General features: G+C 41.7%; 3 protein-coding genes across 3 annotated transcripts; 2 read left to right on the top strand and 1 right to left on the bottom strand.

Annotated features, from left to right (window-relative positions):
• Positions 1–36: 36 nt before the first annotated feature.
• BDB00DRAFT_828660 (nucleolar complex-associated protein-domain-containing protein) lies at positions 37–3,860 on the top strand. The gene is made up of 11 exons (XM_053123869.1): positions 37–202; positions 285–421; positions 508–1,201; positions 1,303–1,409; positions 1,482–1,618; positions 1,722–1,870; positions 2,033–2,371; positions 2,443–2,543; positions 2,650–2,813; positions 2,968–3,245; positions 3,366–3,860. The coding sequence occupies exons 1-11, from the start codon at positions 71–73 to the stop codon at positions 3,501–3,503; spliced, it is 2,376 nt and encodes a 791-aa protein (XP_052978617.1). The 5' UTR covers positions 37–70; the 3' UTR covers positions 3,504–3,860.
• Positions 3,861–4,117: 257 nt separating this feature from the next.
• Positions 4,118–6,658, top strand: BDB00DRAFT_828653 (uncharacterized protein). The gene is made up of 5 exons (XM_053123868.1): positions 4,118–4,413; positions 4,642–4,991; positions 5,164–5,665; positions 5,856–6,164; positions 6,299–6,658. Exons 1-5 carry the CDS (start codon positions 4,141–4,143, stop codon positions 6,416–6,418), a joined length of 1,554 nt encoding a protein of 517 aa, XP_052978616.1. The 5' UTR covers positions 4,118–4,140; the 3' UTR covers positions 6,419–6,658.
• A 2,730-nt stretch (positions 6,659–9,388) lies between these two features.
• On the bottom strand, positions 9,389–12,495 carry BDB00DRAFT_765611 (glycoside hydrolase superfamily; the record flags this gene model as incomplete). The annotated part of the gene is made up of 12 exons (XM_053119521.1): positions 9,389–9,556; positions 9,635–10,038; positions 10,211–10,292; positions 10,397–10,443; positions 10,544–10,635; positions 10,763–10,913; positions 11,078–11,269; positions 11,533–11,668; positions 11,819–12,017; positions 12,209–12,260; positions 12,333–12,366; positions 12,463–12,495. The coding sequence occupies 12 exons, from the start codon at positions 12,493–12,495 to the stop codon at positions 9,389–9,391; spliced, it is 1,590 nt and encodes a 529-aa protein (XP_052978615.1).
• Between the last annotated feature and the right edge of the window lie 1,622 nt (positions 12,496–14,117).

Raw genomic sequence — 14,117 nt, 5'->3', positions numbered from 1 at the left:
AAAAAGTTTTGCTTGAATATTCTTTTCTTGACACATCGCTTGGGCATTCTACCAACACAAAGAATAAGACATGGGATCTGCGAAAAAGAACACAAAAAAGACGACCAAGCCTCCCAACAACAAAGCAGCATCAGCAGCAAAGGCAGCTACTGCCAAGTCAGGAAAAAAGAAGAACAGTACTACTAAATCCAAAGATCCGCTGGTAAATGTTGACAGTTAAATGGAAAAAGGGGGGATTCCGCAACTGGCTCGCACGATCTAACGTGATATGCAATCAATATTAGGATAATTTGCCCGATTATGTTGCAGTGCCTGAAGCAGAGGACAAAAATGTCGAGATCTCGGAAGAGGATCTGGCATTTTTCGCTGAGAACCAAGACTGGAAGTTTTTGAAGTCAATGGATTCGAAAGCTATTACAAAGTAAAGTATTTCTTTACTCTTCTTCTTCTGGAGAAGCTGTATGGGTACGATCAAATGGAGTTTGAATGTTTACATGTCTATATTAGGAACGAGATGAAAAAGAAAGCAGTAGAAGACAAAAAGAAGGCCAAAAAGCGTGCACAGACAACGATTCCTGATCCAGCCACCGCAGAATTGACGTCCTCGGACGAAGACGATTATAACGATGACGATCTCGAAGATTTTGACGAGGATGATCTCCCAAGTATCAATGGTAGCTCAGTTAATGGCGAGGAACTTGATCTTGCTAGCGTCGGCGAGAATGAAGTAGCGAGTAGCGACGAAGACGACGATATGGACGATGATCTGTTGGACGATAATTTTGATGACATCAGCGATGACGACGACGATTTGGACGATTTGGACGAGGAAGAAGAAGATCAACAACGACCTGCTAAAAAGAAGCGGAAACAGCAAACCGAATCTGATGAAGAAATGGATTATGAATTAAAGCCACGCAAAGTCGCTGGTGAATGGATGAAGAAAGATTATCACAACCGATTGCCTGTCAAGTTACCTGGTGGTAAAATCGCCCAGGTGCAGCCTGATTTTTCGGAAGAAGAAAAGAGTGATCGTGAAGAAGGGCAAGTCGAAGAAGAGAAAGAAGAAGAAGTCGACGAGGCTGAAGAGCTTGTACCCGAGGAACCTGCGCGCAAACTTACGAAAAAAGAATATTTGCTGGCAAAGAAAGAAGAGTTGGCACAAGCAGCATCTACTATCCAAGAAGATCCAGAATCAAATGTAAGTGAAAGTGGGAAAAGATACCTTGGCCCCCATACCAACGACAACAGCCATATGCCGCAGATTTGGTTAACTAAATTTGAATTTCATTTCCATACAAGGCTGGTATGCTGAAAACGCTTAAGAATATTGCCAAGGACGATAATCCCACTGTCAAGAAGCTGGCTCTTCTCACCCAACTTGCTGTGTACAAAGATATTATTCCTGGGTAAGCTGATATATCTTTACTGAGATGTGCGTGTGTATATGGGCGGATAATAACATCTCTTATTATATACAGGTATCGTATTCGCCCGCTTACTGAGAAAGAAGAGGCCGTCAAAGTCTCTAAAGAAGTGAAAAAGCTGCGTGAATTTGAAAAAACACTGCTGAGCAATTACGAGTCTTACCTCAAGGATCTTGATTCTTTATTAAAAGGTATGTTTCTAATTTAAATTTGCTCTAAGCTGCTTGGTCACCACACAAAGAACAAAGGGTGATAATCCTGACATTATCATCATCATGTCTATGAAAAATCTAGCCCAAAAAGGACGAGAAGAGGATGTTTCATTGTCACTTGTGGCAACGCGCTGCTTGTGCGAACTCTTAACCACCAAGACGCACTTCAACTTTCGTCTCAATATAATGGTCACGATTGTTTCGCGGATGAGCACTGTTAACTGGAATGAGGTAAGGCAAAGAGATAACCTATCATCCAGATGAAAATACATGAGACAAAAAGGAACCGGAACCACGGGGAAAAATGTGTGAAAAAGAAGTGGGAGAGAAATAGACACGCTCTAATACATTATCGTGGATATTTTCCCGCATTCTAACGCCTCCCTCTATTAGATTGCGAATATGTGCTGCAAGGCAATTATAAACGTATTCGAAAACGATGAATCAGGACGCACGTCTCTGGACGCTGTCACAATGATCACGCGAATGATCAAATCGAAAAACTACTCTGTCCACGAAAATGTGATCAACTCCTTTTTGCACCTGAGACTCAAGGACGAGTTAGCCCCACCTTCAGCCCAATCCGACAAGGATGATGATCAGCGTGGCAAGAAGCGCAAGAAACAGTTTTTGAACAAAAAGGCCCGCAAGGCACTCAAAGAAACCAAGGAGATTGAAAAGGAATTTAAAGAGGCAGAGGCAGTTGTCAGCAAGGAAGAAAAGGAGAAGAATGTAAGTTATCATTCAAAATGAAAGCAAGGCAGGTTATTCATGGACCCACCTTCTTCTATGAACGGATATAGCACACCGAGACGTTAAAGCAGATGTTTGCTTTTTACTTCCGAATCCTCAAGAAGCAGTCGATGTCGCCACTCCTCCCGGCTGTATTACAGGGACTTGCCAAGTAAGTAGAGAACGGAAAAGAAAGATGGAAGACAATTGTACCACGAGTATTATTATTTTTCTACTTAAAAGACCCCTCTTGACCCACCGTTTTTCCTTGCTTATAGATTTGCGCATTTGATCAGTGTGGATTTCTTTGATGATTTGTTGAACGCGCTCAAGACTGTATTAGAGAACCTGGATCACAAAAGCAGTGGCGGCACAGCGGGTGCTGGTACGCGCAAACGGTTGCTTTGTATCATCACTGCGTTTGAGTTACTTTCCGGACAAGGTATGCAGAACAAACACAAATGTTTTCTATATTGCTCTGGCACCAGTAGTAGTAGCAGCGGTGAAACTTCGTGGGGCCATCCTCGATAGGGAAGAAAGAAGGAATTGCCAGTTTTATAAATTAACCTTTTTTCTTATTATCACATCATTGTTAGGTGAAGCACTCAGCTATGATCTCAAAGCATACTATGCCGAATTATATGGCATTCTCTTTGAGGCTGCGTTTCACTACATGGTAGAAGATAAACCTAGCGTCGAACACCTGTCAGAAAGCGAAATGTTGACGCGTGGATTAGAACTCATGTTCTTGAAAAAACAACAAGTGCCTGTAAACCGAATGGCAGCTTTCGTGAAGCGATTTTCCGTTGTGGCACTCAACATGCCAAACAAAACTGTCATGAACTGTCTGCAACTGGTAAAACGACTGATTAATGTACGTGTCCCGGCCTCATTTCTCTTTTTCTTCCCGTGTGTTGCTCTTATTCATATTACGATATTGAAAAGAAGTATGTACTACGTGAAAGTCTGATGATGTTTTTGCTTTCTTAAATAGAAAGATCGACGGTTAGATGCTCTGATACAATCAGAAGATCGAGCCGCAAGTGGCGTTTACATGCCATACCTTCAAGACCCGGATCTGTGTAACCCATTTGGGACCAGTTTATATGAGCTTTTCCTGTACAAGGTATAACTTTTATGGGGAGAGCGGGTGTATGGATGTACGGATTGGGGGACCGGTTAGGAAATGTTATGAGGAAGAAATGGGCGCTGCTGAAAGATTTGAGCTGATAGTAGTAAAAAGTAGCCCTAAATGCTAACTCCCTACTCTTTTCTTGCGATTGTACATACTTCTGTCTGTCTATATAGGATCATTATGACCCTGCTATCCGGGCATTAGCGCAATCTATTCAGCAACCACCCGAAACTGCATGATTTACTTTGTCTTTACCATCTTAAATTTATTCTATAGTCATCATCATTATCACATTAAGTTTATTTCTGCACGAAACATAAAAAGAAACATGAAATATCTCGATTTATCGAGATTGCATTAACATTGTGTTGTCCCGCATTTCGTCATACTCTATACAGTTTACATTGACAAAACGTAGCTTATTTTACGCCTGATACAACCTTTGATGCATATGCCTCATTTAATCCAGCACCTTTTTCTGTGGCACTGAGGCCTCTTTTTTGGGGGGTGCAGGTCATTGAATGGGTTTTGGCATGGTACCACAGAAAAAACGATGAAGCGGACATCCAATATCCGATACTTGGAATGGCTTAACGAAGAAAAAATACACAAAAAGAATCTCGATTAAAAACCAATGACACTTCGGATCCTCCGGCAGCAGCGACAGCATAACAAACTAGCACAATTAAAATGGTTCAAGACACCTGCTCACTGTCATTACCGCTATCTATCGTCGTCAACAACGACGAAGTTGTCAATGGCTGCTGCACCGCCACCAACAACGACTACAGAACAGATTCCGCCGGCCGCGTTTACCCCATTACAAAAGCTCGCACCGACATTTTATGCTCGGGGCAATGATATTACGCCACTGTATGAACCCCACGCGTTTTATACCGAACTCAAGGTATGAGGCTTGAGAAAGCGTTCACAAGTGAAACCCCTTTATTTTTAAAACTTCGGTTACTATGGAAACACTCTGGTTGCCATAAAAAAAGCTTGGGTTACTATGGGGACACGTCGCTTGCTATGGACACACATTGGTTACTCTAAAGATACTTCGATTACTACGGATACGCTCTCGATGTTAACAAAGAATATTATAAAAACAAAAATACGGTTGCTATCACTTTAGACCCGGATCTTAAATGCAAAAGAGCGCGTGTTTATTGCTGCACTATACATTGGCCACGCAGAACAAGAGCTGGTAGAAACTTTACGCGAGGCCCTGCGTCGATCTGATCGATTACAAGTTTACATTTTGATCGATTGCCTACGGGGAACGCGTGTCTCAAAAGGCAAGAGCTCCGCCACATTGCTCCTATCGTTGATCAAGGAGTTCCCGTCTCAAGTCCAGGTGTCATTGTATCACACACCGGATCTGACGGGCATGCTTAAGAAAACCTTACCGCAGCGGTTTAACGAAGGAATTGGATTAATGCATTTGAAGATCTATGGATTTGATGACTCTGTCATGCTGAGTGGGTAAAGTATTTAACTTACAACATGATATTCATGCAATATCAATGCATGATGGGCTTTTCATTTCCGGTCCCCACATTTCCGTATATACACAGAAAATGAAGGGAAAAGATGGGCTTGAAAAGGTCCGCAAAAAACGTTATATCAATGCTGATCGAGAGAATTTATACATTAGTGCCAATCTCAGCCAAGACTACTTTACGGATCGACAGGACCGTTACATGGTCTTCGACAACAACCGCAAATTATCATCCTACTATCACGACTTGTTGAACACAGTACGCTCCTTTTCTTATCAACTCGAGCCAGGAATGAATGAAATGGTACCTTATCGATTAGTCATGGAGCACGGTACGATGGATCCTGTATTCGAAAGTCGACGTTTCAAAAAGCAAGTACATGGCCGGCTGGTCCGGTTTATCCAAAAATACAAGCAACAAGCACCATCACAAATAGAAGGAGGATTATACGACACAGCGGTATTGCCTGTCATCCAAATGGGCCCTTTTGGTATACGCCAGGATGAAAAAACAACACTACGGTTACTGGAGATTGCACATGAGAATGGCGACTGGACCATCGATTTGACGTCTGGCTATTTCAATTTCACGGACCGGTACAAAGCGTTCATACTGCGTACCCAAGCGCGGTTCAGATTTTTAACGGCTTCACCCGAGGTAAGGTTTTTAACATAGAATAGAGTAGAACAACAGCTGCTCTTTTGTTCAGGGGGAGTAGAGATTGCTGAAGGTAGCAAGAGTATATGATTTAGTGGGGTTGGTGATACTTGTGGGGAGGACCTGTATTAGTAATCATAATAAGCTATCGCACTTATTAATTCCTTATCTCAAAATATTTGAAATGTAGGCAAACGGATTCTTCAATTCGAAAGGCGTGTCGAGATATTTGCCACCTGCATACACTTGGATCGAAAAACAATTTTTCAATTCCGTGCAAAGAAGTGGAAGGGAAAATGATATCACCATTGAGGAATACAAGCGACCGGGCTGGACTTATCATGCCAAGGGATTATGGGCCTACTTGGGCGCACAAACTCGTCCAGTGCTGACTATGATCGGTTCTCCCAATTTTGGACATCGTTCGAGTGAACGGGATCTCGAGGCACAAGCAATAGTCATTACACAGAACAAAAGGTTACAAGAAGCATTGCACAAGGTATAACAATTTATTGTCCCAACTTTTTGTATCTCATTCCGGCGCCGCGAATTTCAAAAAGAAGAAAGTGTGCGAGTGTGTTGTTTGCCGACTAGCATAGCATTAAATGCGTTGACATGTCACGGTCTATTTAGGAAGTTAAACGATTACATGATTACTCGGAACTGGTCACCAGGGACACATTCACTAAGCAGGATCGGCTAGTGCCGTACGGCGTCAGAGCTGCTACAGCTATGATAAAGACCATGCTTTAAAAGTTGATTACAAGATAATAGAATCACCATAGAAAAAAAATAAAAGGAAGTGAATCACATGCAATTTCCTTCCGGAGCAAAAAAAAACAACGCAGTTCGGCCGTCATGCTTCTTCCTCTGTTCGCGCTGTCTCTTGCTCCGGCCCCCCAGTTAGCGCACACACATGCTCTCTCTCTCTCTCTCCTCTAATTCCTTGTGGATGGTAGTACTAGTGTGTATGCCACTCTTTTTCTCGTGACAGATGTAAGCATATATTATCCTCCGGGAAAAAATTTGGGGGTGGTTGTGGTTCGTAAGAACATCCTTCCGGGAAAAAAAAGGCTTTGGATACCCAATCTCCACATGGAATTGCTTAATTTGGAATCAACAAAGGGGAGTACAGACAACCATACAACCACGCGCGCAATCTCAAAAATCGCTCCTTCTCTCTGCAGTCGTTATTTCGCGAGTACATTTGACTCTTATGGAGACCGTGGAAAAATTTAAAAAATTTAAGTGGATGGTATATATTTTGTTGTTATTGTTTTCTCTATAGAGCTGTTGTGTCTTCTATACATAGGTATCATAAGAAAAAAATGAGTTGTACACGATGGATGTAGTAATAGTAGGAGAGTGGATATATCACTTTGAATAAAGTCAAGAAGACAAAGAAAAAAGAGATGAAGAGGCATATAAAGAAGAGCGGGATCCGGCCCCTCAACCATAGCGGCCAATGGGGTATATACTTTCATGAAAGAGAAGAGTATGTGATATGTTTTAAGAAATTGTGAATGTGTGCGCATGTGGAGAGAAATATGGTGTGTGTATAAGAGTTGTAAGTGTAGTTTAAGAACACAGAAAAAAGAAGATGTATGAGTAAATAGATAGATGGGTAGATAGTGGATGTTGTTTGTAAAAATAGGTAAATGTTTCCGCATGTAGCATGTTTCTAATAGCTCATCCCTCTTAGGGCGATCATGAATTGCTGTTCATGGAGAAACTGGGCAGTTCTATCAAAAACAACAACATGAATACATAAATATTAAATATTTACATTTTCTGACAGCATATGTATATGTAGATACATACTCTTGTCTGATGTCTGACGGATCCACAGATCAAGCACATCCCATGTCTAAGCTGCTGGCTGTTCGAATAGCAAGCAGTGCCTGTACGGGTGATGGTAGTAGCAACAGTGGTGATGGGAGTAGCTCCGTGGATTGCTTTCTTCTGGTAATACATCTGAGTTGATCTTGGTTTCCTGGTAAAATATCAAGGTAAAAGAGGTACACTGTACACAGAAAGAAAAGTAAAAAAGCACAACACTATCAAATGGGATGGGCGATTTAAATAGACAAACATGTCATTATTAGGTGGTCGTACAAAGTCGCGTGGATGTATTATAAGAGTAAACCCTTTTTTTATTCGGGAAAAGGCTGGTCGAAAGCACCCAACTGGGAGGGAAAAAAAGTCAACGACGACCAAATTTTTGCGAGATAAGGACATACTGGAATGATTACTACATATTATCTCTTAACCTTTAAACTCACCATAGTATAAGCAGACCGACGTTGCATATGCTATATACTCAGCTCATAAGGTTTCACGCTATTTTTGCCTCTATAATTTACCGGCGATGTTACCAGTACCATGGTTCTCCTCTGTCTTATTAGGACACCGTATCTAATAATCAAAGATAGGCAAACGGTAAAATTCTATTGCTTTTTCGCTCTTCCTCTCTTTGTCCGGTGTGGGTAATGTTTTGCGACCGTGTGTGGCCAGGATTTTTTTTTTTTTCGTTTTCGTGGTTTATCTTTTCAAGGACTTAATAGGCAAACGTTCCACCTCTTTTTGTTTCGTGCCCAACGCTTAAATGCGATTGGTTTGATATATTACGTTAGTCCATATGGATTTTTCAATTTGGCTTCTTTGTTTCTTCTAAATTGTGTTACCGTATATCACCAAGGAGTCATCTGAGGTATAGTAAGCTCGCGGATGGAAACAAAACAGCTTCTTGTTTTCTTGAAATAGGAGCTTCGTTCCGTTGTCGTCCGTATCAAGATGAGACTAATAGGTGTATATAGCGTTTGTCAATAGAATAAGAGGGAGAAAACCTCATGATATTAGAAGGATATAACAGCAGAGAAACGTCGTATTTTTCTGAAACAAAAGTTTATTTTCTTTCTTTTGCGCGCGCCCGGGAGAGACAGGACAGGCCTGCCATCGTGATTTTAATACGTGTCTAATCGGGATCGATCAGTATAAGAGAAAGAGAGGATGTGCACAAACACCCCCAATTGATTTGCCATACACAGTTGATTTGTGCAACGACAATGAGAAATTATGATGTCTCATCTGGACCAGGAATTTGCTGCTCCCTGAGCTGTTGCTGCTGCTGCAATACACCACACCTACTACTTTCGCTATTGCTGTCTCTCATTCTCTAACCTCCGAGGAAACTAAAAAGAACGGTGCTTGTTCCCATTGTTAAGATCCTGTTGGTTGTACCGGATAATTTTTTAGTGTGTGTGAGTCGTGTACATATATCGTGGGTAGCCATGTGTGCTCTCATTAACGAAAGAGCACACCCATAAGACCAACAGCCCTTCTTGTCAGCCATGTGAAGTTACACACTAGCATAAAAACAAAGTGACATTTGTACCACTGCTTGGTAAGCGGGGCGCGCTCGCGTATAAGCCTTCATGCCCATTCCATCATCGACACGTCAACTTTTCTCACCATTTTACCCGAGATGTGTATTGCCGTTTTACTTATTTTGTAGATCTCTTTCTTATGTGCTGATAATAACAGAGAATTAAAGATAGCGCTTTGTGGTTTTCAAAGCTGTAGAGGAGGTTGGAATGAAGAAAAAGGGAAGCAAAAAAGCGTTGAATATAGAGGATGAAACAAACGAGGTGGCAGTGGTGCCGTCTCTAGTGAAATGGGTGTAGCTGTAGTATGTAGGGTTTTCCCCAGTCCCCTTACTTTTCCTTAGCCAGGTCTAGATGGAGAAATAACTCGGGCATAATCGAGCAACAAGTTGGTACGAGACCCATAGAATAGACACTCCAAATCTGCATCAAATTCCGGAATACGCCAATGGACGTTTTCCTCGTCGAGCACTTCTTCTGTTAACGAAGACGATCGTCGCGTGTGTTGCTGGTCACCATTATTATTAGCGCCTTCCCCAGACCCGCATTCTTGCTGTTGCTGCTCTCGCATCATCATGCATTGTACATGTGCAATGATATGGTCGTACATGGTCTCCAATCTTGTCCGCAATCCACCGTATCGTAACTCCAGCGTCTCCCAGCCAAAGGGCTTGTACATTTTCATCCACAGACTGCGATGATATCGCCATAGCTGCTCTACTTCTTCGCGCAGCCGTGTCAACCTGCCCTGTGCCAGCTCGTACAGCCGCTCATAGTTTCGGTTGCGATACGCCTCCACCAGTCGCTGGCGCAGATGGCATTTTAATGCCAAAACGGTTGCAATGCGTGCAGGTAGCTCCAATCGCTCGTTTAGTGGATGGATGCCGTTTTTACCGTCAATGACATCAAAAAGATGCGCGGCAATGTTACCATAATGTGATTCCAAATCCTCATCTGCATATTGTGGCGATAGGAAACTTAAAAAGGGATCTAAAGTGGAAAAGTAATACGTATGTCAAAAAACCTTATTTTAGGAACCACAGAAATAACTAGAATTCGATTACGCTTGTAATATTGAAGCCACGTTTTCTAGCTGTTTTTATAACCATATACACCCTATCCTAAACCCTCACACACACACGTATTCACTCATGGATATTACCTTCCCAGAGTAGCCATTTGCTAATATTGGGCATGTAATGGGTTCGGATAGTGATTGGATTGCCTGAAGGGGTATCATCAATCTTGATTGCTGGGAGGTTAGTGCAAATCCGGATTTTCTCTCTCTCTCTCTTCTCTTTCCTTCTATCGCCTGTCATTCACTGCTGGAAAGCAGTAAAACCCTTACCTTAGACGCATATACCCAATCGTCAAAGGTGGCGCCACAAATTCCCTCTTTAGGTTTTTTGGTAATTGGCATGTGAGTCCGAATTTCAGCTCTATTTAGCAATCATGCTATTACGAGGTCCCAACGGAAAATTTCGTTTCTGCTTACCAAAGTTCCGCTTGAGCATAGGTATATCCACTTCCTCTTGGGTACTGTAGCCATGCTCAGCATAGTAGCAAAGTGCTGGTAATGCAGAGAAACTATACATGGTTTAGTCATATTGCATGACTAAGTGCGTGTGTGTCCTCTCTCTCACACATTTCCTACCACCCTGACCCCTCTCTATCCCTTGCTCTTGATTAGTTGCTCTATGTCACTATTACGTACACATCACATTCGTTGCCTTCATCACCCCAAATCGTGATAAAGGTATTGCGAATACCGTCCTCCCTATCCTTTGCCGCAACAGTGCTTGCGCGCACCGATTCAAAGGTAAACGGAAGTGCAGTCCAGAATCTACTCCATGTCCAGGCAGCATCTAATTTTATTACCATCAATTTTATTGTTTCCAGTATACGAATTGTTAGTAAATCCAGTCTTTCTTTCTTCCCTTCCAATTTCTTTTTTGGGCGTTATCAAATTGACAGATGATAATAAACAAGAGAATACACGTGTTGTAGAAGATTTGTGAATATGACTTACTTGCAATCCAGGGCTGTTGACAACCTAACTCTCGATGCTGCTGGAGTTTTTGTGTGTAGAGATCCGGACTTGTATGATAATAGTCCCAATAGATGAGCTCCATATTGCGGGGCATGCTTTCTACAATTTCGGGTGCTTCTGCAGGATTGTTGCTTTCATCGTAATATCCTTGCAACGTGTTATTTTTTGCAGCTATAAAATGTTGCAGTATATGTCAGCATTGCCTTATCGTATAATTCGTTTTTAGGCATCCAAAAAAGAAGATTCGAAAATGTTACCTAAACAGAATAACACTGTGGGTTTTTCGGAGGGGGGGGGAAGGAGAGAACGTAGTTGGTGATATAGAGTAACCAATAGAAGGGTTGTTGTTAGTGGATACAGATTTAATTAGAAGCACCCCACCTCCACGTGGTAAATACAGGCGGGTGTTTTGGTGTTTAATGTAATACACATACTGTCTGACCAAATCATTGGTTGGAGTCCCAATCGTGTACATATCTCATTGACTCTTTGTAGGTGATCGACAAAGATACGAGTCGGTTCTTTGTAACCGAAGATCTGGCGATATCGTCCTTCACCAACGCCATGAGCCTGTATGCACATATCAAGATTGGCAGCATGAAGCCGAGATTCGTAAGATTTACTATTAATTCTTTTGCTATACATCGGCCACTCCTCCCCTTCCATTTTCCAAATGATCCAAGTAGTTTTATCTTTCAGTAGAAAAAGGAAACAGCATACCTCATCCATGCCTAAATGGACTCGTTTGGATCGGAACGGACTAGCAGCAGCCTTGATGATTTTTTCAATAAAATCGTAAGTGGCTTCAGATTCAGCTAGCAAGACTTCCGTGTTATCTCTAAGATGGGCATAGTGGGGCCATTGAAGTATTTGCCCCAAATGACCCAATGTTTGGATACAAGGTACCACCTCGATGCCCCTAATTTTTTTTTGTTTTGTTAGAATTATTATGTAAAGTCTTCAAGTTTTCCCGCGCACACAAACACGCGATCCACTTATTGTTATGGTTCCACGAAGGAGAGGTAAATGGGAAGAAGGTAGAATGAGGAATGTAAAAGTCCCGGTCAGCTCCCAGTCCACATTCACCTGCCCAAATGTTGTTATACCTACAAATCAAACGCATAATCATCGATACTCGATAATTCTCTCTGATTGTAACGACCTATCATAGTATGTAAGCAACAGCTATCTTGTAACGATCTTGTGACCTAGAAAACAGAAATGACACACATACCGCGCAAATAGCCAAACATCGGTTCTCCATCCACCTAGCAGATGATTTGTTTAGCACCTCTTCCCAGTTTTTTCCTTCTTTTTTCCTCACTAATTCCCTTAACCAAATTTTATAAAATAAGCAATAATACCTCAAAAGTATCCTCTGTATACAGTTGCAACATGTTCAAGCCCATCAATGCCATGTTGCAAAGCAATGTATGAATACTCGCGAGACGCATCACTCCGTTTCGACTGCAATCCACCATCACACTACCAATAGTTCATCCATAATAGGTGTGTCAATATTCACCTCACCGGATCAGTCAACTGCTATATCTCCTTCTTCTCTTCTTTTTCTCTCTCTTTGCAGTATTCCATCATTTTTACCCTTGAGTATCAAATTGTGCTTCTTGCGTAAAATTGACTAAGGCTCCATGTTCGCCTGTCAAGACCATCAAATCGCGCGCTGCGCCCAACAATCTTCCAATGGCTCGAAAAGCTGCATTATGCAAACCAAAACAAAAAAGCGGGTTTGAGATTCCGGGGTCCGAAAAGAGACTAAAATAATTTTAGTTTCGATTACCTTCGATTTTGCGATGATAGCGAACATAGATCTCAAAACGCTCGCCCATGGGTACATCTTTATAACTAGAATAGTTGCTTGAAACTACCAACTGTCCAGAGCGTAAGTCTTGATCATATGCAAAACTGGTTATGTATTAGCATATAGTAAGATTTGTATTGTCAGCTGGCATCTTTATCATGCAAGAACAAGACATCATCCTCTTCTAGGTCCTAAACCACCACTTTTGATAATAGAGCACTGTCTTTACTCCTTCCTTCTAAGTATCAATAAAATAATGACCGTACTTGATATGCCACTGATACTCAGCAATGCTCGAGTTATTACTGTTGCTGTTGTTTTCTTGCATTGCATTCTCGTCAATGAGATCTTTATGCGGCGCATACTTGATGATCTTTGAAACGCCGTCTTGTAACTCCACTGGCAACTGATTGACATTGATCACCAAAAGTATGTGGTTCGTAACAACATGAAGCGACAATGTCTCGTTGTAACCTGACGACATGATTTGGTCTCGTTGGTAAAGTTCGTAGTCCGTCATTTTACAAGTCGAAGGGAAGCAAAAAAATAATAATAAAAAAAGGTAAAACGAAAAGAGGGCGGAAGACTCAATAAATATACTATACAGACTTCGGATATATTATTCCTGCTCGGTTCTCGTCTCTCGAAAAAGACAAGGTTCAGTTTGTCATGTTGCGCACACTAGAGTGACTGTTTCGAATCCAAGCAGCAACTGCGGGCTACGCGTCGTCATAGCAACCTCCTACCTCCACTTAAAGGCTGTTACGTAACAACGAGCAGGTCTTTTCTTAGTCATTACCCCTATTTCCCACGACGATATGCCTGTAACAGATGTCATCAATAACGCTTCATTTTTTTAAGATGAACAATATTAGTTATCAGCTACCTAGTCTTTTATTACCTTTATGCGTGCGCGCGGACATTTTTCGTTCATCAATCTCTTGCTGTAACGGTACATATTAAACCCGGTAAAGCCAGCAGCTGGTCATAACAAAAGGGGCCATTTTTTTATAACGTGTAAATACCTATTCGAGTCACTTGTCTAATAGATAGAAAAGGTGACCTTACAAGTATGAAGAATTATTCCAAGTATGGAAATGCAAAGAAGATGTCAAGATGAATCCGGGTAAACTATCGGAGCATAATTGTTTGACATAAGTGTGGAAGCCCCGCTTCTTTTCATAGCGAGACATTAACTAA

Source organism: Zychaea mexicana (assembly GCF_025766255.1).
Source record: "Zychaea mexicana strain RSA 1403 chromosome Unknown BDB00scaffold_48, whole genome shotgun sequence".
Taxonomy (NCBI): Eukaryota; Fungi; Mucoromycota; class Mucoromycetes; order Mucorales; family Lichtheimiaceae; genus Zychaea; species Zychaea mexicana.
The sequence above is the reverse complement of the archived record's forward strand: the minus strand, read 5'-3'. Positions and strand labels throughout refer to the sequence as shown.

Excerpts from the sequence above, each read along its gene's own strand:
- BDB00DRAFT_828660 (XM_053123869.1), top strand. The coding sequence starts at position 71 with ATGGGATCTGCGAAAAAGAACACAAAAAAGACGACCAAGCCTCCCAAC. Across the intron at positions 422-507 it reads GATTCGAAAGCTATTACAAA|GAACGAGATGAAAAAGAAAG; the intron begins GTAAAGTATTTC and ends TGTCTATATTAG. Across the intron at positions 2,814-2,967 it reads TGAGTTACTTTCCGGACAAG|GTGAAGCACTCAGCTATGAT; the intron begins GTATGCAGAACA and ends CATCATTGTTAG.
- BDB00DRAFT_828653 (XM_053123868.1), top strand. The coding sequence starts at position 4,141 with ATGACACTTCGGATCCTCCGGCAGCAGCGACAGCATAACAAACTAGCA. Across the intron at positions 4,992-5,163 it reads GACTCTGTCATGCTGAGTGG|TGCCAATCTCAGCCAAGACT; the intron begins GTAAAGTATTTA and ends TTTATACATTAG. Across the intron at positions 6,165-6,298 it reads TACAAGAAGCATTGCACAAG|GAAGTTAAACGATTACATGA; the intron begins GTATAACAATTT and ends CGGTCTATTTAG.